The 25,398-nt window shown below is 41.7% G+C and overlaps 1 protein-coding gene across 5 annotated transcripts in view; it reads right to left on the reverse strand.

Moving 5' to 3' along the window:
- Nucleotides 1-24,347, reverse strand: part of PPEF1 (protein phosphatase with EF-hand domain 1) — a 101,167-nt gene extending 76,820 nt beyond the window's left edge. For 2 of the 5 annotated variants that reach the window (XR_015723496.1, XM_045778015.2), the window contains exon 1: nucleotides 23,960-24,207. Coding sequence is in view for 3 of the 5 variants with exons in the window: in XM_045778015.2 (XP_045633971.1) it covers nucleotides 23,960-24,143 (184 nt within the window). In the remaining 2 variants the exon portion in view is untranslated. The other 3 variants (XM_087860385.1, XM_045778016.2, XM_045778018.2) reach the window with 3 other exon arrangements.
- Between the last annotated feature and the right edge of the window lie 1,051 nt (nucleotides 24,348-25,398).

Below are 25,398 nucleotides of genomic sequence, written 5' to 3' on the forward strand. Positions count from 1 at the left end.
TAGGGTTAGCACCACTGATAAGAAATAATCACGCTTACTATTTCTATAATTAATAATGGGACAAAACAGTTACCATACGCTAAGGGCCTGCTAGAAGAGATTTAGCCCCCACAAGTATCATCTCTATGTTACACATAAGGAAACCTGAAAGGTTCACAGAGGCAAGTATCTTGCTCCAAGTCACTTATCTAGTATGGTCTCAGGTCACTTATCTAGTATGGTCTCAGGTCTTCTGAGTCCCAAACTGTGGGCTCTCTCCACTATAGCCAGTTACTTCTTTCCCTAATCTATGTGTCCCCTTCCTTCCTTTGAATAACAAGAGCCACCGTTTGTGGAATGCCTACTCTGTGCCCGGCACTAAGCTACACACGGTACATTCACTACCACTTCTACTCCTCCCCCACGAGGGGAAATAGGTGATCGAAGCCCCCTGTCCTCTCTCTGCCTTGCTTCAGTCCAGTCCCTTGCCGGGATCCCGCCCCACTCCCCAGGGGAGGAGTTGCTATTTTATTTGATAAGCACGTGGTACTTTCACGGGCTGTATTTCGCTAGTAGGTGTGCTAGGTGGACCACCACGCTCAGTTCCCCGGCTCTTGCCTTTCCTCTTCTGCTCCAAAGGCAGGAAGCTGAGCCATGCCCTACGCCTGTGCCTGTTGGCCCTTGCATTCCTCTCTGGAGCGACTTACTAAGCTATCACGTGTCAGCCAGCACCCCACACTTCTCTAATCCACTCGCATGCTGAGATTGGGGCTCTGCAGGCCACATTGTGATCAGCCAGGGGCTACCTGCTTGGCTCTGCCAAGGGGGGCAGTAAAGGCAGATGGTGAGGCTGGAGGAGGGATGAGAGACGCACTCCTTCCTGTCTGCTTCCTGTCCCTCTTGGTGTCGCCTAGCAATGGCTTCCACCCCCCCCCCCCCCACCAGGTTCTCCTTGTAGCGGCAACTGGATCCAGTCTGCAGTTCCTCCGCGCTTGCACAACCAACCTCAGGGCTGCCCCTCAGAGACACCAGCACCAGCTGGGCGCCCCGATTGTCAAAGGTCTACTCTCAGTTCCGCAGGAACCCTCCTCCAAGTTTCTAGATTTTAATAACTCCAATCTCTCCCCTTTGTTCTCTCAGCCCTAGAGATGGGAACTGTCGTATCTCTGTATGCCTTAGAGCTCCTTCAGAGACCTTTCTGTTACCTAGAAACAGTTTGATACCCAATGAACAGCTCTTTCCCTTCATTTCTCTCGTCACATCCCTCTCTGGTTTCTGCCCCCTGACTAGACCCTGCCTGATGAGCCAGTCTCATCGGGAGGGAAGAGCAGGCTCAGGTTAGGCCTCGAGCGTCCAACTTCCTGGACACTCCAGCTCAGGGCCTTAGCAGAACCCCACATCTGGATTTTGACTACTTAGGCAGCAGCTGGCAAAATGGACTTTGATCCACATCCTGCTATTGCTTCTTTGGGCTACAGTTCCCCCAGCACCTCTCTGGCACAGGGAAGGAGACCAGCAGGGCAGGGTTGAGTGTACCCACACCAGACCTCTAAAACCTCACCTGATTCCTAAGAACCCCCACCCCCACCCATACACACACCGCAGGGCCGCTCTAGCCAGCTGAGGGCTCTCCTCTGGAGCAGAAACCTACAAAACGGCAAAGGGTAGAGCCCAGATAGGATAGACCCTACCCGAGGGGTTGCTGGCTCCATAACCCCCAACCCTGCCTGTAGAGTTGAAGATCTGTGTCGTCCAGTTCTGAACTTGTTGGACAGCTTAGATCCGCTTCTGGTCCTGCTGCTTCATCACATAACAGGGCTTGTCGTCCCTGTCACATTAATTCCATGCAGGAAAAAAAAACAAAAATAAAAGCTATTGCCATATGTGTCCCAAGGGCCTTCTATTTTTGTTTCTAGAAGGAAGCAACAGCATAGGCTTAACAAGTTACCTGGCCAATTTCCTGTACCCAGCACAGGTGGATTCTGTATTGCCAAGCTGGGGTGTTTTTTGTGTGGGTTTGTGTTTTTTCTTGGTGTTTGTTTTTGAATGGCTTCTTTTCTATGGTGGCAGTCATTACCATGGCATTTAGAAATTCAATATTCATGGAGGAGGTCAGTGAAGAAGGCAAATAATAAATTCAGAGCATTTGTTTTGTGCCAGGCCCTGTGCTTAGTGCTTCATGTGCATCACTCAATTCGATTCGATTTAATCCTCCCAACAATCCTATGAAGGGTCATTATCCCTATTTTACACATAAGGAGACTGAGGCTCAGAAATAACTTGTATTCTGGAGAATATGGAGTCAAATCCGGATCTCTGTAATTCCAGAAACTGGGCTTATTACCCTTATGCTGTACAACCCAGTGTGGCGTTGGGAATCAGCCATAAAAAATGAGACCGTCTGTAGAACGGTATGTCCTCCCTCGCACACCTACCCTACTTCCCGTTCCCTATGCTTCTCGCCTGTTCTGTTGTTCTCCATAGCACGTTTTACCGCCTGCCATTCTATACAGTCGTATGTTTATGTGTTTATTGTCTACCTCCCCCTATTAGCCGAGCTACATGAGAATAGGGGCTTTATTTTGTCCACTGCCATATCCCCAGCACCTGGGGTAAGGCCTGGCCATGGATATTTGTTGAACAAACGAACAAATATTGTCTAGGGCTGTTAAAATAACGGTGTATTAGTAATGTATAATAATGTATTAGTAATGTGTCAATACAGGTATTCATAATATGTTAATTGATCAATATAAAATGCTTAGCACATTGCCTGGCACATAGGAAGCACTCAATAAATAGTAGATGCTTTTTTAAAAAAGTAAGGGGGGAATAACAGATAATTCTCTCCCAGCTACAACTTCTAGCGCCCACCCCCCCAGATTCCTAATTATACGTAACAGTTTATTAAAAATTTCACAAGCTACTGTAGACAAACACACCCCATCTCAGAACCCAAGAGTGAGGAGCAAGAAGAACCGTGCCAACCAGGATCCATAGGGCTCTCCCTTAGAGACCATAGTCTTGGCTCAAACGCCGCCTTCTCAGCGAGGCCATTCCCGACCACCCTTTTCAAAATGGCCCCCTGCCCCCCCCCTGCCTATCTCACTTCCTCACCACAGCACTTAAAGCTATCTGATAGAGCATGTCTTTTACTCCTTTGTCATTATCTGTCTCCTTCCACTAAAATGTCACCTCTATAAGGGCTGGGATTTTAGTCCCTTGGGTTAACTGCTATATCCCCTGGGTCTGGAACAGTCCCTAGAACACAGTAGATGCTCAGTAAGTATTTGTTGAATGAATGAAATTGCTCTTTAGTTAAGATTTTCTGTCTTGTGTTTCTCTTCATGCTGACAGGTGGAGTCTTAGGTTTGGTTTGTTTTTTAAATAGGAGTTTATTTGACAGTTCTTTAAACTAGAAGCTTATATTCAGAACAATAAGGCATTTAAAGACTCTCTGCTTTTAAAATTCTGCCAGCAGAGGCCTCCTGAGGAGGCATCAGGATGAACAAATATTTCATGTAACTTTAAGGGGCCTGACATCCAGTCAGGAAGAAAGAGAGGCACAAGTGTGATAGAACTCATTAAAATGAATTCAAATGAACTGGAAGGAGTATGAACCGTCTAGTAGCAAAAAGCTTTAAACAAGGGGGAGAAACTTCTATTACCTTAGCTCTTCAAAGCATGATGAGAATAGTCTGGCCCAGCTCCGGGACCACAGTTTTCCTTGCTATTTTTGTTTACAGTTATTCTGTATCTGCCATCTGCTACAGTGTGTGACTGTCACAGTGAGACTTCCAACTTCACTGGAAAAACAGCTCAAAGCACATGCCCAGTGGGCATGAGATGGTCACAAAGTCTGCTTCTTGGGCAGCAAGCGAGACAAGAACCCAGGAGGCTCGCTCATCCACAAACTGTGGCAGCCCCTGGAAAGCATTTTTCTTTTTAAGATTTTATTTATTTATTTTAGAGAGAGAGAGAGAGAGGGAGGGGGCGAAGAAAAAGGGAGAGAATCTCAAGTAGACTCCGTGTTGAGTGCGGAGCCCAATGTGGGGCTTGATCTCACAACCCTGAGATCATGATCGGAGCCTAAACCAAGAGTCAGAAGCTTAACTGTCTGAGCCACCCAGGCACCCCTGCAAAGCATTTTTCTTAAACAAGAGGGAAGTGAAAGTAAAGTACGAGGCCCAGACTCCAGACACTGACAGGCCTCTTAAACAAAACTATCACTTTCCCTAAATGACGAAAGAAATCATAGTTTGATCATTCTTGGAAACCTCTGGTATTCCAGTCAGAGTGCGGCAAGAATTAGAGGTCATTTCTTTGACTTTTTATTTACTCATCTACTCACCCACCCAGCAACCCATCCATATGGGATAATAAAAATAAGTTCTGAATTTGTAATCTGGAGACTTCCATTTTGATTCTGACTCAACCAGATGCCAACCATGTAACCTTGGGCAGATTGTTTAACCTCTCTGGTCCTCAGTATCTCATGTGAGCAATGTAAAGTTGGAATTGTGTGATCTTTAAGATTCTCTCCAGTTATAAAATACTCTAATTTATCCTTCTATTTTTTTTTAAGGCCACAGCAGCAGCCTACCTATTATTGCATATAGCAAAGCTGAAAGTAATGATGCAAAGGACAAAACAGGACATGTACCTGTGAACACTCAAATCAGAAGCTTCTGGACAAAGAGGACAAATTCTAAAGGCTACCAAAAAAAAAAAAAAATCTGAATCATCCCTGTAGAAAAATCCAAGTCAAGTCACTAATACCCTTGGCTTTCCCATCAGGGTATTGTAGCAAAGTTTGCTAGCAAGTAGTCTAGGAACATTAAACACTTCACCCATTACTTCTCTTTTAAATTGCCTGAAGTATGATTACTGTGTATGATCTGTTAACTGGCTCCAGTGATAGCCAACAGAAGATGGGGAGAGATGGATGGGGAAGAAAGTGAAGACAAGAGGGGGCTGGGAGACAGACACACATGGGAAGAGGCTAAGGTCCAGAGGTTTCAATGAAGACCAACAGATCAGAAAATGGGATAATAATCATAAAGACTGCAGAGCCAGAGCTGATCCGAGTGGCCACAGGGGCCAGGAAATGGGAGTGAGTAGCTCAAGTAGAGTGAATAAGAGGATGCTGGGGCTTAGGAGGTCAAGGAACTGAGACCCCAGCACATGTGCGGTTGTTCATGGGTACAGTGAAGCTGCTCAAGCTGACGTCAGCAGGTGGTACACAGGGTCTGCGGTGGATGGGGAAGGTGGAAGGAGGCAGAAACAAGGAAGAGCTAATAAATGGCCCTCCCGAAGGGCAGAACCCTAGGCTGCAGCCACCGCAGACTTGGCAACAGAGCCCAGGTTGTACAGGACTGGGATATTCTTACCTTTTTATTCTGAAACATTTTCAAACATATGGGGAAAGGTAAGAATAGTACAGTCGTTAATATTTTGTCACATATGCATTCTCCTACTGTCTCTCTCCACACATAACAACATCGTTTCTTCAGTCCCCTTTATTCTAGAACAATTCTTTAGCCTTTCTTTCTCTTTATTGACACTGAAATTTTTGAAGAGTACAGGCTAATTATTTAAAATATCCCTCAATTTGGATCTGTCAGCTACTTCCCCGTGATTTGATTCCGGCTATGTACTTTGGCAGGGACAAATAGTGCGTCTTTCTCAAGCGCGTCCCATCAGGACGCACATGATGTTCATTTGTCTCATTGCTGACATGAACTTAGATTATTTGGTTAAGGTGGTGTCTGTAGAGGCCACTTTTGGGCAGAGGGCTTGAGCAATGGGAACCTGAGTAAGGTTAAAAGGGCCCACAAGCGACCACCAGGATGAATGCAAACTGGCTCATTAGGCGACCCACTTCGAAACAACCTAGGCTAGGCCCTAGCTGACCAATGGGTTACCTACAACCAGGCATGGGTACCAAAAAAGTAAAATTCCATATGTTCCCATATCTCCTCACCGTCCCCCCTTAACTACAGCCCCTTATCACCACCTCTTGGCGGATAGTCTCTCCTCTGCTGCCCTGCCCGCTGCCCCCTTGTCGTGTATCCAATAAACCTCTATCTCCTTTGTTCTGCTTTGGATGAATTCTTTCACCACCCACGCCGCAGGCCTCTACCCGATCAGGTCGCCCCATAGTGTCTACCTAAAATTCTCTACTGTAGACATATTTGCTTCCTCTTTAAGATTAATAAACAATTTGTAGGAACATGCTTTAGGACTCTGTATACATTCTGTTCTCCAAAACATCCATGGATAGTTTTTGCCCAAATAAATTCTTTTGACAGTAGTTGCAAAAGAATGATTTTCTAACTCTTTCTCTCTACATTTATTAGGATTCAGATTTTTAAATGCCCCATTTAAAGCCTTCTTTTATTCAACAGGGCAATGGAACAAGACAAAGACTACATAAAGCCCATTTTACGGAAGTTTCCCTAAGAACTGAAATCCTTGGCTACACCATAGTTCAGGAAAATATGAAGCTTTATCTATACAACACCGAACTAATAAGCTAAATCAGTGAAATCAGGAAAACAACAGTTTACAATTAACTGTGACCTCTCTGCCTTACGAATTTCTGCCAATTTTCTAAAAGAATCATTATCAGGAAGATCTCAATTTTTAAAAACTATTATATTTTTAAGTATGTAAGAAATTTAGCTATATAAAAGTATTACTAGCATTTTAAATTATTAAAATATTTTCTCATAGGAAATATGTTCTATTCAACAATTCAATAATGACCTTTAATCCCCACTCAGAATTTTAAAAAATTAAATGTCTTGACTGCAATTCTGTTTTATGTCTCCCTTGTTATTAATTACTAATCTGAGTTCTATTGCCACATTCATTCACCCAAGGTCAGATACAATCAGCATTAAATTTTGTCTTTTGCAGCTGCTAAAAAAGATAATGCCATATAAAGCCATAATCATCTAAGAAAAGTGTTCTGATTACGGGAAATAACTGGCAATTGGGGCTGAGGTAATGCCCTTTCTTAGACTCCGTTGAAATATGTCTCTTTGTAACAGGATTTTCTAACAATTAACAGGATCCAACTAAAAGCTGGCTTCTTTGTGAATTGTCTAGTCAAGGCTGGAAGCTGGCAAAGAGCATTTAAATGGGGAGGTGGGACTTCATATCCTTTCAGCAATACTTTCTACTGCCTAAAGACTCATGATTCTAGAATGGATATCTAAACAGTCCATGGCGGAGTCTCATAATACGTAACATTTCTAAAGCAGAAGTGGATTAGTCACACAGCAAATAAAGAAAAATATGAAGATGCATTTAATGGGTATAAAGAATAAAAAAGATGTTTCATTTTTTGTGTGCCTGTTTCAGACAGGCAACAAATGTGTTTGTAAGAAGGGACTACAGTCCTATGTAAACCTCAAGGCCAACACATTAACATATCAAAAAGTGAATGATTAACTACAAATTACTATTGAGAGGGATCATGATTTCAGATGAAGAAAGTGGTCTCCTTTTATAAAGAAAAGTACTCTTGGGGAGCCTGGCTGGCTCAGGCAGAGGAGCATGGGACTTTGGATGTCAGGGTCACAAGTTCGAGCTCCATGTTGGTTATAGAGATTACTTAAATAAATAAACAATTTTAAAAAAGAAAAGTACTCATTTAAAATGATTCCCAGTGTACCTGGGTGGCTCAGTCAGTTGATCATCTGATTTTGGCTCAGGTCATGATCCCAGGGTTGTGGGATTGAGCCCCACATCAGGTTTTGTGCTCAGCACAGGGTCTACTTGTCCCTGTCCCTCTGCTTCTCCCCGTCCCCTGTGCTCTCTCTCTGAAGTAAGTAAAATCTTTTAAAAATATAATATAATATAATTCCCTAAGAGTATTCTTATCATGATGAGCACTAAGTAGTATACAGAATTGTTGAATCACCATATATTGTACACCTGAAACTAATATAACACTGTATGTTAATTATACCAGAATTAAAAAAAGAAAAGAAAATGATTCTCAACTGATGCCAACAAACCAGGAATATAATATATGATATGGGCCCAAAATAAAGGTTTGGCAGTTTTGATGTACAGATGATAATTAAAGCCATTAGAGTAAAGTCACCCAAGGAGAGCATTAGAGTGACAAAATAAAAGGACTAAGAGGAACACAGAAGAATCCTAATATTTAGAACTTGGGAGAAAGTGGAGCCCTTATAAATAGTTCAGAGACACAAGGAAAACCAGGAGAATGTGCTGTCACTGAAGCCAAGGGCCATTAGTATTTTAAGAGGGGTGTGTGCAGAGTGCCAAGTACTACCAGGAAGCCAAGCAAAATAAGAACTGAAAATGGTCCACTGGACTCCAAGGTCATTCAAGAGCTTGTCAAAATCATTTTCCATGGGATGGAACAGAAAAAGTAGGAGACAATAGTATGAGTGCCCCTTTCGACAGGAAGCTCTGAGAGGAAGGAGAGTAACTGGAGGGAAGAAGAGGGTAAGGGAAAGCTTTTCTTCCAAAGGGAAGGAAAAACAGTTACAAAGGGCCATTTTGGACAATAGGAAAGTTCTGAATATGAACTCTGTTAGTATTAATCCACCAATGCTGAATTCTTTTCAGTGATATAGTATTATAGTTATATAAAAGAATATCCTTCTTTTTAGGACACTCATACTGAAGTATATGGAGGGTAACATCATCCTGTCTACAACTTACTTCCAAATGGAAAGGGAAATAGAGGAGAGAGGGAGAAAGACAATGGTCAAATGTTAACAAAGTGGTGAATCTCGGCGAAGAGGATGTTGAGTGTTTGCTGTATTCTTCTTTCATCTTCTCTCTGTAGGTTTGCAATTTTTAAAAATAAGAAGTTGGGGTTAAAGCAAAACAGAATGGCATGAGAAAAAAAATGTATCCAAACCAAAAGAAAAGGAAAAAAGAGGAGAGACACTTGAGCGTGTTAGAATGTTAACAGGGTGGGGCACTTGAGTGGCTCAGTCGGTTAAGTGACCGACTTCAGGTCATGATCTCAGGGTTGTGAGGTAGAGACCTACATCAGGCTCTACACTGGGCGGGGAGCCTCCTTAAGATTCTCTCTCTCCCTCTCCCTCTGCCCCTTTTCCCATTCCCCACCCTGCTAGCAGTGCTCTCCCTCTCTCTCTTTAAAAAAAAAAAAAAAGGAATGTTAATGGGATAACAGCTGAGGGAGCGAGCACGAGAAGTAGAAGGGGGAAATCAATGTCCCCACCACTCCACATGCACTTGCAGCTATAGAGCATTCTGATAGACTTTTGAGTGGCAAGAATGTTAAAGAACATCTTATCTGATGTTCCATTTCACTGAGGAGGAAAATGAGGGAGATCCCAACTCATAGGGATTTCTGCTATACCCCACAATGCCAGTAAAGATTGCTTGATGGCAATTATAAAGGAAAATCCTCCAACAATAACAAGAATGCCAAGGGCCCTTCTAAAGTTTCAGAAAATTTTTCCAAGAACAACAAAGATAAAGGAAACAATGGCATTCATTGTTTTTCCATGAAGGTCCCAAATTTAAGATACAGCATTGTAAAGGACTTAACTTTGGGACTGAGGAAGTGGGGATATGGGGCTGAGGATGGAAGGAGGGGATCTCTCAGGCCACTGTGAATGGCTTAATCATTAGATTTTTAAACAACTAAATGAACTAGATGTTATTCCAGGAATTAAAGAAATATTTGGTTTACTAGTTAGTATTTTTAAACTTTTAAGTAAAAATAAAGAACAAATTTTTTTTAAAGAACAATCTCCATTAGAGAAAATTTCCATTTCTCACAGCTTAAAGCATCTAACTCCAAAGCCAAAAGCCTTTGTAGACTCCTCAGCACTTAGGGAAAATGAATAAATGCATTTCTAAATGGTCTCAAGGGAAGAAATAAAAGAAAATATATCATCGTGTTCTCAAAGTTCTCCATGGGGAAAAAAAAGTGCAATAGATTATTAATTCAAAATACATCAGTATAAAATTTTAAGTATAAAGTGAAGTTCAGGAGAATGAAATTACAATGTTTAATTTCTATTTTTGGATAAATTCCAATTTTACAAGTCAGGGCAGCATATCAAAAAGAGCATAGACTTTGGAATCTGTCAGAGCCAGTTCCAATCCAGGTCAACATGACTTTGGGCAGTTCTTTAATTTAAGTCTCAGTTTCCTCATCTAGAAAAGGAGGCTAATCAAAGCTTCCTCCAAGAGTTGTTTTCTTTTTTAAGATTTTATTTATTTATTTAAGAGAGAGCGTGTAAGTGGGGGGAGGGAGAGGGACAGACAGACACCCCACTGAGTATGGAGCCCAACAACATAGGACTCAATCTCAGGACCCTGAGATCATGACCTGAGCTGAAACCAAGAGTCAAACCTTTAACCAACTGAGCCATCCAGGTGCCCCAGAGCTTCCTCCAAGAGCTTTCCAGAGAAATAGAAATAATGAATGTAATAGGCATGCAATATAAATGATATCTATGATTTTTCTCTTCCCTGTGGCATATCACAAAAGAAGCAAAAATAACAATAATAACACAACATAGATGCTACTTCTCAACATGAAAGTAGATAGCCCACAAGAAGGGGATAGCCTCAATTTTATATGTAGGCTACTTTTCTTAAAAATGCCATGATAGGGGCACCTGGGTAGCTCAGTCAGTTAAGCATCCAACTCTTGGTTTCTGCTCAGGTCATGATCTCAGGGTCCTGGGACTGAGCCCCGCTCCACACTCAGTGGGGTGTCTATTTGAGGACTCTCTCTCGGTCTCCTTCTACCCCTCCCCCTGTTGGCTTGCGCACTCTCTCTCTCAAATAAATAAATATATTTTTAAAAAATACCATGATAGGGGCGCCTGGGTGGCACAGCAGTTAAGCATCTGCCTTCAGCTCAGGGCGTGATCCTGGCGTGATGTGATCGAGCCCCACATCAGGCTCCTCTGCTAGGAGCCTGCTTCTTCCTCTCCCACTCCCCCTGCTTGTGTTCCCTCTCTTGCTGGCTGTCTCTATCTCTGTCGAATAAATAAATAAAATCTTAAAAAAAAAATACCATGATACTCTAGAGGCAGAGTTTTGTATTGTGGCTGAACGACCGAAGTGGGGGGGAAGCCCTTCACACCACTAAGACCATGAGAAACAGGAAGCGAGCCCTAACTCCGGCTCTGCCACTTACCAGCTATGCATCCTTAAGCAAATCACTTTGCCTCTCAAAGCCTCCATTTCCTTGTTTACAAATTGAGAACAATCCTTCACAGGATGTGAAGATCAAATGTATATGAAAGGGCCTGTACAACTGTGAAAGCACTATGCAAATAAAAGGTACTTTATATAAGTAAATTTAACTGAAGTTAGTTTCCAAGAGCAGTAACATTGGGAGGCACTGTAAAAGGGTGTAATGGTTGTTGGCAAAACAAAAAACAAAAAGCAAAAACACCACAACACTGTACTCAGAACTCCTTGGATTCAAATCCCCACTCTGGCAGTGGTTACTAATACGACCTTGATAAGTACTTACCTCTCTGAGCATGATCTTCTTCAATTATACAAAAAAGGAGTAACACTTACTCAGGTTTACTGCAAGGATTAAATAAAAAGTATGCAGGACATTTTGAACACTCCCTAGAATATAGTTAGTAATCAGGAAATAGAAACTATTATTTTTCTATCAAGATCTTTCAAAACATTCATAACCCTTGACACAATAAGTTCATGTCTAATCACCTGAATATGGGAATAATCCAAAGTAAGGAAAAAACTACACAAAGAAATTCTCCCAAGTATTGTCTATATTAGTTAAAAAAAAAAAATTCAGTATTAGAGGAATAATTAAGACTATAAAGGTCTATCCATGAAGTAAAATGTTTAGTAATGGTTAAAATGCTGTTTACAAAGCATTTATAACAACTTGAGAAATGTTTATATAATAATGTCTTAGTGCCAAAAGCAAGGCTACAAGAAATTAATATTTAGGATGATTAGAAATCTATATTATACCAAAAAGATTTACCAAAATGTTAACAGTTGTTGTTTCTGGGTAGTAGAATGGTGAATATTATTTCCAGCTGTTTTTCTATATTTTATAATATTTCTAAATGAGAAAAACTTTTTATGGATAAATGTAAGTAAATAACACTGCTTCAGTTTTCAGTAGGTTTATAAACATTAACTGACATAGTCAATAAGAGATAATGGAAGAATAAAAAGAACTATAACGGAATACTCTGACAAGTATATGCTGATAAATTAAATAGCTTAGATGAAACAGGCAAATTCCTAGAAGGACACAAACTACTAAAAATGAATCAAGAAGAAATAGAAAATCTGAATAGACCTATAACAAAAGCAGAATAAGTAACCAAAAAACTACCCACAACAAAAGGCCCATGCTCAGCTTCACTGATGAATTCTACCAAACATTTAAAGAATACCAATTCTTCACAAACTCTTATTCTAAAAGGTAGAAGAGAAGAAAGACTTCGCAACTCATTCTATGAGGCTAGTATTACCCTGATAGCAAAATCACACAAACACATCAAAAACCACACAAGCACATCACATGAAAAGAAAACTACAGACCAATATCTCCTATGAATACAGATGCAAAAATCCTAAACAAAACTCTAACAAACTGAATCCAGCAACATATAAAAAATATTATACACCACGACCAAGAGGGATTTATCCCAGGAATGCCAAGTTGGTTCAACATCTGAGATTCAATTAACTTATCATAGAATAAAGGGCAAAAACTACATGATCATTTCCATACATGCAGATAAAGCATTTGACAAAATTAAACACCACCTCTTTTTTTTTAAGATTTTATTTATTTGAGAGAGAATGCACATGAGTGGGGGGAGGGGCAGAGGGAGAGGAAGAAACAGACTCTCTGATGAATGTGAAGCCTGCCTGGGGGCTCAATCCCAGGACCCTGGGATCATGACCTGAGCCAAAGGCAGATGCCCAACTCACTGAGCTATCTGGGCACCCCTAAACACCACTTCTTAATAAAAAACAACTGATAAACTAGGAATAGGAATGAACTTCCTCAACCTGATAAAGAGCATCTTGGAAAAAGCCACAGCTAATATCATACTTAAAGGTGAAAGATTGAATATGTTCTCCCTGTGATCAGGAACAAGATGAGGATGTGTATTCGTGAATTTCTATTCAATACTAAGAGAGGTTCTAGCCAGGATAATTATGCAGGAAAATGAAATAAAAGGCATAGACTAGAAAGGAAGAAGTAAAACTATATTAGCAGATGACATAGTTTGTAAATAGAAAATCCTAAAGTATCAATCAAAGTCTTGGGACACAAGATCAATATACAGAAATCAATTTTATTCTTTTCTTTTTTTTTTTAAGATTTTATTTATTTATTTGACAGAGAGAGACAGCCAGTGAGAGAGGGAACACAAGCAGGGGGAGTGGGTGAGGAAGAAGCAGGCTCCTAGCAGAGAAGCCTGATGTGGGGCTCGATCCCAGAATGCTGGGATCACGCCCTGAGCCAAAGGCAGACGCTTAACAACTGTGCCACCCAGGCGCCCCAGAAATCAATTGTTTTCTATACACTTGCAATGAGCAATCTAAAAATGAAATTAAGAAAATAATTCCATTTTATAATAGCATTAAAAAGAATGAAAATACTTGGAGTAAATTTAACAAAAGAAGTGTAAGTCTTAAACTCTGAATGCTACAAAACATTGTTGAAAGAAATTAAAGACCTAAACAAATGGGAAGATATTCCATGTTCATAGATCAGATGATTTAACTGTTAAGCTGGCAATACTCCCCAAATCAATCTACAGATTCAGTGCAACTCCCATCAACACTCCAGATGGCTTCTTTTGAGAAACTGACAAATTGATCCTAAAATTCATATGGAAATACAAGGGACCTGGAAAGCCAAAACAATCTTGAAAAAGAGAAACAAAGTTGAAGAACTCAGACTCCTAATTTCAAAACTTTCTATAAAATATGATAATCAAGGTAGTGTGGTACTAGCATAAGGATAGACATATAGATCAATGGAATAAAATTCAGAGTCCAGAAATAAACCTTCATATCTACAGTCAATTGATTTTTGACAAGAGTGCCAAGACCATTCAATGGAGAAAGAATAGTCTTTTCAACAAATGGTACTGGAATGACTGGATATCCACATGCAAACTATAAATTTGTTCCTCTACCTGATACCATATATGAAAACTAACTCAAAATGTATCAAAAACCTAAATGTAAGAGCTAAAAATATAAAACTTTCAGAAGAAAACATAGCCATAAATAATCTTGACTTTGGCAATGGATTCTTTGGCAAGATGCCAAAAGCATAAGCAACCAAAAAAATAAATAAATAAATTGGACTTCAACAAAATTAAAAACATTTCTGCTTCAAAGGACACCATCAAGAAAGTGAGAAGACAGCCCACTGAAAGAAAGAAAACATTTGCAAATCATATATTTGATAAAGAACTTGTAACTGGAATATATAAGGAAAATCCTTACAACAAAATAATATAAAAACAAATAATTAAAAATGGACAGGTGATCTGAGTAGACATTTTTCCAAAGATCAGCAAGTGGCTAATATACACATGACAAGATGCTCAATATCATTAGTCATTAGGGAAATGCAAATGAAAACCCTAACGAACTACGATTTCACACGTGCTAGGATTGGTCTGAGCAAAAGGACAGACAATAACAAGTGTTGCAAAGGATGTGGAAAAATTGGAACCATCATACGCTGCTGGTGGAAATGAAGAATGGTGCAGGCACTTGGGAAAACAGTTTGGAAGTTTCTCAAAATGTTAAACATTGAGCTACCATATGACCCAGCAATTCTACGCCTAGGTATATACCCAAGAGCACCAAAAACATGTGTTTACACTATAACTTGCACATGAATGTTCATAGTAGCATTGTTCACAACAGTAAAAAGGAAGAAACAACCTGAATGTCCATCAGTTGATGAATGGATGAATACAACATGGCATATTACTATAATGGAATAGTATCCAGCGATGAAAAGGAATGAAATTCTGATTCACGCTACAACACGAACTTTGAAAACATTATGCTGAATGAAAGAAGTCAGATAGAGAAGACTCCATGTAGTTTGATTCCATTGATATGAAATGTCCAGAAGAGCCCAAATCTATAGAGACAGAAAGTAGATAACTGATTGCCTAGGCCTGGGGAGAATGGCTTGGGGGAGGTATATGAAAATGTTCTAAAATTGGTAGTGGTGATGGTTGTACAGCTCTGTGAATACACTAAAAACCAATGAATTATGTGCTTTAAACTGGCGAATTATGTGGTTTGGGAATTATAGCTCAATAAAAGAGAGTGATCCAGGAAAAGAGTTTGGCATTTCCTCAAAAAGTTAAACATAGAATTATCCTATGACCTGTCAATTTCAGTCCTAGGTATATACCCTCAAAGAACTGAAAACAGGGACTCAAACAAGTACACATGCGCTCATGTTCAAGCAGCACTATTCACAGTAGCCAAACAGGTGGAAAGAACGCAAATGTCCAACACCAAAAGAACGGATAAACAAAATGTGGCCTATACATACAATGGAATACTAGTCAGCCTCAAAAAGGAATGAAGTATGACCGATGCTATAACATGAATGAACCCCAAAAACATGCTAAGTGAAAGGAGGCAGCGGTTACGCTGTATATGATTCCATTTACATGACATGTCCAGAATAGGTAAATTCACAGAGACAGAATACAGCACTGCTGGTTGCCAGGGGCTGGAAGGAGAGGGAAATAGGGAGAAACTGCCTAGTAGATAAGGGGTTTTGCTTTGGAGTGATGGAAATGTTTGGAACTAGACTAGAAGGGGTGGTTACACAACTTTGTGAATGTATCAAATGCCACTGAATTGTCCCCTTTAAAATGATTAATTTTGTGTTATGTGAATTTCACCTCGGTAAACTAAAAGAAAAACCAATCCCAAAATCTAAGATAATATTTCCATTTACCTGCAACATTTTAAAAGTTGAGAAGTATTTCAAAAAGAGAGAATTTACTTTGACAAGTTGGGTGTGGCTTTTTTTTTTTTTTTTTTTTTTGGTAACCTGAGAAATTTGGCTGCATTTAAAGAACTCTGGATAGTCCTAGATATAAAAAGAATATTACTGCCTTTGCCCTCTTATAATAAATCAGTACCATGGAATTAGCTCAGTTGGAGCTTTTGAAAGATTTAGAGATTTGAAAGAGTTAGTACATCTCCCGTGTCCCTACTGTGGGAGATCAGCTTTGCTAACTGACCAGCACAAGTCAGCTGGGAGGCAGGCAGAATAGCATTTGATTCCCAAGACAAAACATCACACGCTAATTAGTATAGAATACTCTGCATCCTGAACTGTTCATCTTAAGCCTGCGTAAACTTCCAAAAACAAGACGTGGAATAGAAACCAGGAAAATTATCTATAACCTAGATACGAAAAGAATAGAGTTTAAGAGCAAATTATTCACATAATCATCCCAGTTTTTTAATTTTGATTTGCTTTTAGAGACTATGTCCCTTAAACACTCAAGTGAGCTGTAACTAGATTTTAGTAGGTACGAGAAAGAACTTCGGTACAAAACAAACAAAGGAAATATTTAAGCCTCTAATTATTTGGGGGTTGTGGGGGGCATGTCATCTATTTAGAAACCACACACTTTTTGGGAAGCAGATGATCTTGTGTTTCCCAAATTCTACCTGCAATAGTTTAAAAACGTGGGGCAAATCTCATGAAGTTCTGTGTTGAATAGCTATAAAAAATAATCCGATCACTGAGTTACAAAATCTAATAAAAAGTCAATGATGCTGCTAAACGCCACATAGGTATGGATATAGCTATTTATAAGCATATTGAATAAACAGAGAAATTTACAGAGGCTTTCTTGTTCCCTGCCACTGAGTTTGAAATTGAGATTTTTATAGTGGTACATTTTCAGCTGAAATCAAGTCAAACATAAGCTCTCTCTTAGATAATACTTTATGGTACATCGTAAATTCAAAGCTACACCTTCCTAAAGGTAGTTTCCCGTGTTATGCCAATATTCAGCCTTCAGCTCAAGTGACGGTGCCTTGTGCACAAGCGCACAGGGTGGCTGGAGAAGCAAGTGACTGCCCGGGATAGGGGAGAGGGCGAATCTGGCTCACTCTGGCTCTGCTCCCCGTTCATTCAAGAAGACAGGCACCCCCGCTGGCACTCACCTTTCTCAGATTTCCTGTCTTTCGTTGAAGACGAAGTGCCACAGCCCATATCTTCTAAATCATGTGTGCTCATGAATTTAACTTCTCATTCCAAAACAGAGTGTGAAAAGTGCCTCCCTTTATGCTGCGAGGAGCCACTCCTAGCTGATCCACCTCAGTCATAGATCCTGATGAGGAAGACACAGGAGGGAGGGGGCAGGAAAGCACCCGTTAACAGCAAGGTATCTAAGGGCTGCTCGGCAGGATTCATATTATCCTTCTTCTCAACTGCTGTTCATCATGTGATGTGGAAAGTGATCAGACATAATCTAATCCGGGTGCATTTTCCAAAACACAGCAGCAGCACCCAAGCAGCTACAGATTGCTTTTCCGCTACACATAAATTATATTTTCCCCGTGTCTAGGTCAGATCAAGGTCTGTCTAAAAGAAAGCATTAAAAATGAAAAGAAAAACGGAAATGTAAGAGCATACAGTTTTCTGATTGAAATATAGGGAATGGGATATGAAGGACCTGATGTAATTTAACTGTTTGGGTTGTAAGCACAAAATTATTCAATCTATCTGGGCTTTTAAAAACACAGATTGGAGACGGACTATGAGACAAAACAACATATTTAAACAACTCTGCCAAAATTCAAATCAAAGTGAGTTCCTCAACACTATTTCTCAGAATCAGCTGGAGAGCTTGTTTTTAAAAAGGAGGCTCCAGGCCTCCCCCCAGACTAGGGGTGTCACAATTGGGGGAGGGGGCCGAGTGCCCTTTTCGTTTGTTTGTGTTATTTTCTTTCTTTCTTTTTTTTTCAGTAAACTCTATGCACAAAGAGGGCTTGAACTCACGACCTGAGATCAAGAGTCCAGTCGGCCCATTTTAAATAAGCCACGTGTGTTTCTGAGACACCCTCCCCACCCAGGTCAAGCCTCACACTCATCAGCCGAAACTGCTAAACTGGAATTTAGTATTCTACCTCGTGGCTTTTTGGGGTGATGCTTCCTTTATTTTGTATTGCTCCAAACCAGCCTGATGTAATCTATTTGCATTTCTGGATAGGAACCGAGTCAGAGGACAGCTGACTAGGGACCCTACCAGGCAGGGCTGTTTTTCCATTAGCAGTACACTAACAGGCTCAAAATTTTGACTCAACTAAAGAAAGAGAAGAAATTGAATTATGGAAATATTGTTAAAACAATAATAACCTTAATAAACAGATATTCTGATCAGAGCTAGACCTGATTCTTTTATGTATGGTAGGAATTAACCCTCCTAAACATTGGGTTATCTCCAAATCTGATAGGCATTTCTTTCATATCTTTCTTACCTATATCCTGGATAAAAAATGTTAACAAGGTCAGCTCCAAGGGCACAACAGCCCCTGAAGCATTCCACTCCGGGTCCATCCCCAGGGTTACTGCAGATGCTTTATATTCACACTCTGAGCAAGTTCGCTTCTGTCTATGACACATCTTGGGGAAATTCTGCTAAATATTTTTGTGAAATTAAGGTACATACTTTGACGACTTGACTATCCCAGCCCCCAGAAGAAGAAAACGAAGAGGAGGAGGACAGAAGGAGGGAAGGAAGGAGGAACTCAGTTTGGCATGACTTCTAATAACAGAATCATAGAAGTTGAAAGGTGGGAGAGACCTTTAAAATTACCTAGAATTTACACAAAGTGCAAGGAAGTCAAGCAACTTGCCTAATGTCGTATACAGAAATTGGTTGTCAAACTCTGTTGCCTATTACCACAGCCTGGGGAGCTTTTAAAACTCCCAGTGCTCAGACAGCACTGCATTAAAAGAAAATCTCTGGGGGTTTAAAAAAGACTGATGCCTGGGTCCCATCCCGAGATTCTGATGTAACTGGTACCGGGTGGGGGTTGGGCATCAAGATTTTTTTTAACTCCCCAGATGATTCTAATGTGCAGCCAAATTTGACAGTCTTTAACAGTGACGATGTTTTAGCAAATCCATGATGACACCTAAAGATCATCACATTTTCCTCTTAAATGCGTTGACTCCATCTGTTTGGAACAGAATTTTTCCAAAGGTCATGTCAGGCTTATAAAGCAGTAGTTTCTGGCATCTATTCTTTTCTCATTTTTGAAGTTGGGGCAGTATTTACCCATCACCTGCCTTCTCTCTGTACTCAGAAATGTCTTTTTTTTTTTTTTAAGATTTTATCCATTTATTTAGAGACAGAGAGAGGGAGAGAGAGAGAAGGAGCGGGGAGGGGCAGAGGGAGAGGGAGAGAGAGAATCTCTGCACGGAGCATGGAGCAGATGGGGGCCCCATCTCATGACCCCGAGATCACTACCTGAGGCAAAACCTAGTTGGACGCTCAATTGACTGAGCCCCCCAGGAGCCCCCATACTCAGAAATTTCTTATAGGTTATCTGTAGCACCTCTGAGAACACATCGGTTGGGGTCCTTCATCACCCTTTGAAGTAGTTCACCTCGTCCTGGTGACCTTCTCCACGGGCCTAGATCAGTGCTCTCTGACGTAAGTATCACAAGACTCACCAGAGGAGGTTATTACAAAATGAAGACGCTCAGGCTTTGCCACCAATTCTCAGTCTGGAGGGTCTGGGAATCTGCAATTAGAATGCAGCCTTCAGGGGACTTTGACACAGGCGCTCCCAGATCTCAATTGGAGAAACACTGTTCTCCATATCTCCTTTGGGCTTTACTTTCATCTTGATGTTACTTTTCCTACCCCTTTTTGTGAATACAGAAGAGTTGGGCACTGAGTAGACAACACCGATTCAACAAGAAGAAGTAAGACATTACAATCTTGATTTTCTTTTTCCAGAAAAAATAAATAAATAAAGCAATATCTCTCCAAAGGCATTTTGTTCTCAGCCACCCCTCAGTTCATTACACTACAAACAAAATTCCATATAAAAAATTCACTAGGAACTAAAAAGCATCAAACTTGAGTATGTTTCTGTTAGACTGTAAGCTCCATGGGTATCTTTCTTTCTAAATACTCCTTGAATCTCTGGCACCTACACAGTACCTTTCACACAGCAGGTGTTTGATAAATGCTAAATGCATTAACAGAGCTTTCTAAGCCAGGGTCCTTTATTTTCTTTCTAAGATTTTATTTATTTGTTTGAGAGAGAGAGAGCAAGAGAGAGAGATAGAACGAGTGGGGGGATGGGGGGGTCGAGGAACAGAGGGAGAGGGAGAAGCAGGCTCCCCGTTGAGCAGGGAGCCCAACGAGGGGCTCAATCCCAGGACCCTGGGATCATGACCTGAGCCAAAGGCAGACACTTAACCCACTGAGTCACCCAGGCGCCCCAGCCAGAGTCTCTTAAAAAATTAATTGCTGGGGTGCCTGGGTGGCTCAGTCGGTTGAGCATCCGACTCTTGATTTCAGCTCAGGTCATGATCTCGGGGTTGTGGGGTCGAGCCCTGTGTCAGGCTCCACGCGCAGCACAGAGTCTGCTAGAGAGAGTCTTTCTCTCTATTAGTATTAGTATTAGTCCATGACTCGGTGCACAGATACATGCTATTTGATTATACAAAAGCCCTTTACTAAACCAGAAAATGGGTAGTACTTACACATTCATTTTCAAAGAAGATTTGAAAATCATGATGGAGAAAAACTGAGAATCGTTCTAGAATTCTTTGGTTATTAGGAAAAGATCTGCTATTGACATTTTGACATTATTAAGTATTAAGCAAGCTATTCTTAAACTGTTTTTCTCCTTCAGGTAAGAGGTAAAAGAAACAGACCAAAAAGAGCTCATTTTGAGGCTCACCAAAACAAGAGCTGGGTAAGGCCAGGGACCACTTCCTACTCCCACGCACTGCCCAAAGTAGACTGCCATCATCCACTTAAAGGCAGAGAGGAAAACAAGTTTTTAAGCAGTGTATGTATCTTTGAGGCCATCTCTAGCTGGCTCTAAAGCTGATAAAAATGATTTGGGGATTTTCCATTATTGAGAAAAATCGAAGCTCCTTCCATTTTCAGCCCTCTGTCAGCATTAGAAAAGCACTTAATGTGCCAAGGAAGTCTCTGGAGAAATGATTCCCTAGGGCCTGAAAGGGATCCTCTGGCTCAAGAGGTGGGGAGCCTCTGCAGTGTTCGCAAAGACCCAAAGATGCCGTACTCATTGACATGTACTCTGAAAAGGTGGATCTTGGCAAAAAACAGCTTGAATCTTGCCCAGTGCGGCTGCCCCTACCAATATTTATATATTGAGGACGGTTTTAAAGCACAAACACGAAACAGTGACTCATCATTGGCACTCACTTACAATCTGAAAAAGAAAAGGCTTCTAAGGCTTCTGCTGGAAGGCTTTCACTGTATGAGGGGGCGGGGTGGGTAACTGAAGGGACGAACTATTTGAGGTCCGGCTCTTTTCAATCCAACCACTTTTCATTTCCCAAGGTGAAAAGAACATGGAAAGAACAGATGACGGCCCTTGGAGCCCACCCAACCTCCGCCATCAAGCAGCCTCCAAGTGCTAGCCCAGGCTCCCCGAGTTGTTGTGATTCATTGTTTTATTCTGCAGTACGTTCTTATTGAACTCCCGCACCTCCGCTCAGCTACGGGGACCTTGATTCTGTCTCTGGTATTCTAGATGTGAACTGTGTGGTTTCCCATGCTAAAAACTCAGCCTTTCTCAGAGATGCTGCCTTTTACGAGAAATTCCTACTCTATCTCTGGCCCTGAGGAACCCAAATCCAGAACCCGAAGTCATTCAACTGGCACCGCGCTCCCACCCTCCAAAGTGGGAGTTAAGTAGGCCGGTCTAAATCCTCCCCCTTGCACTGTGGAGACATGAACACAGAGGACAGACATCTCTTCAGGCTCACCTTGCTGCATTCTCTTTGGTGGTCATCAAAACAGGCGTTCTGTAGCCTGATGTCGATGGGGGCCTAAGCATAACTAAGGGGTGCAGAGTGGGATAGAGGAGTCCCTGGCAGATGGCGCGAGAGAGGCCCCTTCCACCACTACCTTTCCAGTAGAACACTGGAGCATTTCCTTGTTCATATCCTTGTGTCTGAGGTCTTAAATGAGTAAGGGGAGTCTGTGAGACCAACCCAGTGACTCTTCCCAGGTCTGATCAGATGAAAGGATAAGAAGAGGGAGGAAACTACAAGGACCTCCAGAAGGTGTCTGAAGGTATCTGTTGTTGTATCAGATAGGATGGTCATCCAGAGGCAGCTTGGCCTGGTGCCAGGTTTTCCAAAATATGTTTGTGGAAGAGTAGTTCTCCGTGCTTTATGATTTTAGGAATAAGGCAAAAAAAAGGTCCCACAATCGAATAAGTTGAGGAGTAATAGGATTAAACAGATTTCTTGACTGCAAGATTCCTCAGAGCCTTCAACATGTTACTATGCATCTCTAATAGGAATCTCTAAGAAAGAGCCAGAGTGTCCCCTGTTTCCCAAACAGCCCAGCAGAGGACCCTTTTGAGGTAAAGCATCTCAGAGCATCTATTGTTCCTAACGGCCTAATGATGGCTTAGTAGAGCGTGAGGTTTAGAAGTCAGATAAACTGGGGGAATCTGGCTGTCTCAAGTCGATAGAGCATGTGACTCTTGATCTCAGGGTGGTGCGTTCAAGCCCCACGTTGGGTGTGGAGACTAAATAAATAAATAAAAATTAATTAGCTAATTAACTAATTAACATTAATTTCTCTGCACCTCAGTTTTCTCTTAATAGGAATAATAATGCATACCTTATAGGCTTGTACTAAGGACTACTGAGGAGCTCAGTGGTGGAAAAAAACAGCTTGAACAAAAAGCAATTCTTAGCTGAATGAATCAGGAGGGGCCATGCACAGGTGGGTGCCCACCATAGCAGAAGGGCTGAAACGAGACTGTGTTTGCTCAGATCTCTTCCTTCAGAATGCATGGTCTGGGACCTCCAGAGACTAAAACCCTTGGGTATCTACTCCTTCTGGGGTAATTGTAGATTCATAAAAAATGAACTCTCTTCCTCTGAGAGCACTAAGATCTAAAAGAATGTTATGCCAGCAATAATAGCTTAAATCGCTACTATTTATTAAGGGACTACTGTTTACCCAGCACAGTGGGTGCTTTATATTTCTCTTACTCCAGTTAATCTTCACGGCAACTCTTAAGGTGGCACCATCACTCCCATATTACAGATGAAGAACTGAGACTCAGAAATTAAATATGGCAGTCCGTAGCACAGTTGACTAGTGGCAGCACCGAAGACCCAGTCTGTTCAATGGTTAAAGAACAAAAATGTCCACCAAATGGTTAGCTACACCTTGGTTTCAGATCCAATCTGAAGCACTAAATCACTAAAGAGAATTCTCGAACATTGCAAGGAATTCTGTTTCCCTTTCCTACAGAGAGATGGAAACCCAGTGATCCTCTAAGATAGCAAGAGGCCAAGGGAGTTACAGGAAGATTTCTGAACATGAAGTTGTGTAGTGGGCTTTGGGGAATGCCCCCATGAAGGGCCTAGAAGTGTTTCTCAGACTATCTCTTCCCTCATTTCTAGTTCTCACCCAAGTGACCACAGAGTTTTTCCAAATATCAAGTTCCTTTGAAATAGGTTGCAACACTTCAAATTGCAAAGTCATCTGTACACCTTTTTAAGATGAGGACAACTGATTTGGAATCAAAATCTTTGAGAAAAAAATCACTCTGAGAAATTGCAAAGCAATAAACTCTAAGGCCTGCACGTTTCCTGTCCCATCGCTACACAATAGATGTTTATAATGCAGGCTTCTGCTTGCTCAAAATACCTAAGAACAAACAAACATATTACCTCTTTCTTCTGCTTGGCCAATGCGGAGGTTTTTCCTCACCCCAGGTGTTTCGAGAGACACAAAATCAAGAAAATAATCTTCTCTGTGAGGGATGCAGAGGTCTGAAAGAAAAGAGGTACAATTCCAGCTCTCTCTGGAGCACCCACCCCCCCACACACACGCAGGCTTGCACACACTCCACATCTCACATCTCTGCAGCTCTCTGCAGGGAGAACTCTCGCTTAAATAAATCAAGAAATAAATACACACGCACACACACAAAGAAATAACTCGAACAGGCCACGGCTGCTTTGCCTGTCAGCCTGGAAGGCGAGCCCAGAGTCACAGATCTGGGAGAGGCTGGGTTGGCCTGGGAGCTGCAGCTGTCTGCCCCAACCCTGCCCTGTTCCCGGCTGCGCTGGGAGATCAAAGGACACACTCAAGTAATGGGCTGCGGTCACATGACTGCTTTCAAGGGGACCCGGCCCTGGACAGGCAGGGCCAGGCCTGTTGGCATAAATAATCTGCATCAATACAAAACACACGATGAATTTTACTAAGCAAGGGCGGAAGAGCATGCAGTGGCTAACTCTTAGGTCCACCGAGGCTGATTTTTAGGCAACACTGCAGCCACCTGGGTATGATTAAGAGACGTGGGAACGCTACACATTCCTTCCTGGGACTTGAAGAGGCATGGGTCGAAGGGAGCAGGCCTGGGTGCGGTGCTGCAGATTCGTCTGCCCAACAGTTCTATTTCTCTAGCTCTTTTAGCTGCATGATGGAGAGCCCATCTGTGAGAGAGAGAGTCACCTCCCTTCCACGGCAGAAAAGAAACTGAGAGTTGACCTGTAATTTTGCTGATTTGGGGAAGGAAGAGGAGGGAGACACATTTGGGAAATGAGGCACCGATACAGGACGGGGGCCGCCAGCCACAGTTCCGGCATCTTTCGAGGCCATCCGGGGTGATCTTGCTCCCACAGGCTCAAACTGACTGCAGCTGCACCCACAGCAATTCTCCTCCCCAGTCCTGCCTGGCTGGTTACCCAGCATCTGTTTCTAAGCTTCCTGGCCTTTGGCATCGCAAACTAGCATTTACAGGACTCAGGCCAAAATCATTTCATAACCCCACCCAAGCTGCTGTTTAGCCGATTCCTTTCTGCCCTTGAGAGCCATAGGCGATCCAGGGAAGCGGTTACCTAGCTTGCTATTTACTCTAATGGAGTCACTTTAAAAATAACTGGAAAGGCAGCTGTGGGCTTCTGTACTCCTATTAGCATATTAAATATTATCAGAGGGCCTCATTATGAGGCAGTACAACCGTATAGGTTTCCATGGCAGGGACTCCAAGACTAGGACCTGATGAGGCTGCCATATGCTTTGTAAATGATAGCGTCATTACCCAGGCTCTCCAACAAATAGTGGACAATGTCGCTCTATGGCTGTGTTTCCGGCCAAATGC

This window comes from Ursus americanus, chromosome X (genome assembly GCF_024610735.1).
Source record: "Ursus americanus isolate L20-20 chromosome X, mUrsAme1.1.p, whole genome shotgun sequence".
Lineage (NCBI taxonomy): Eukaryota > Metazoa > Chordata > Mammalia > Carnivora > Ursidae > Ursus > Ursus americanus.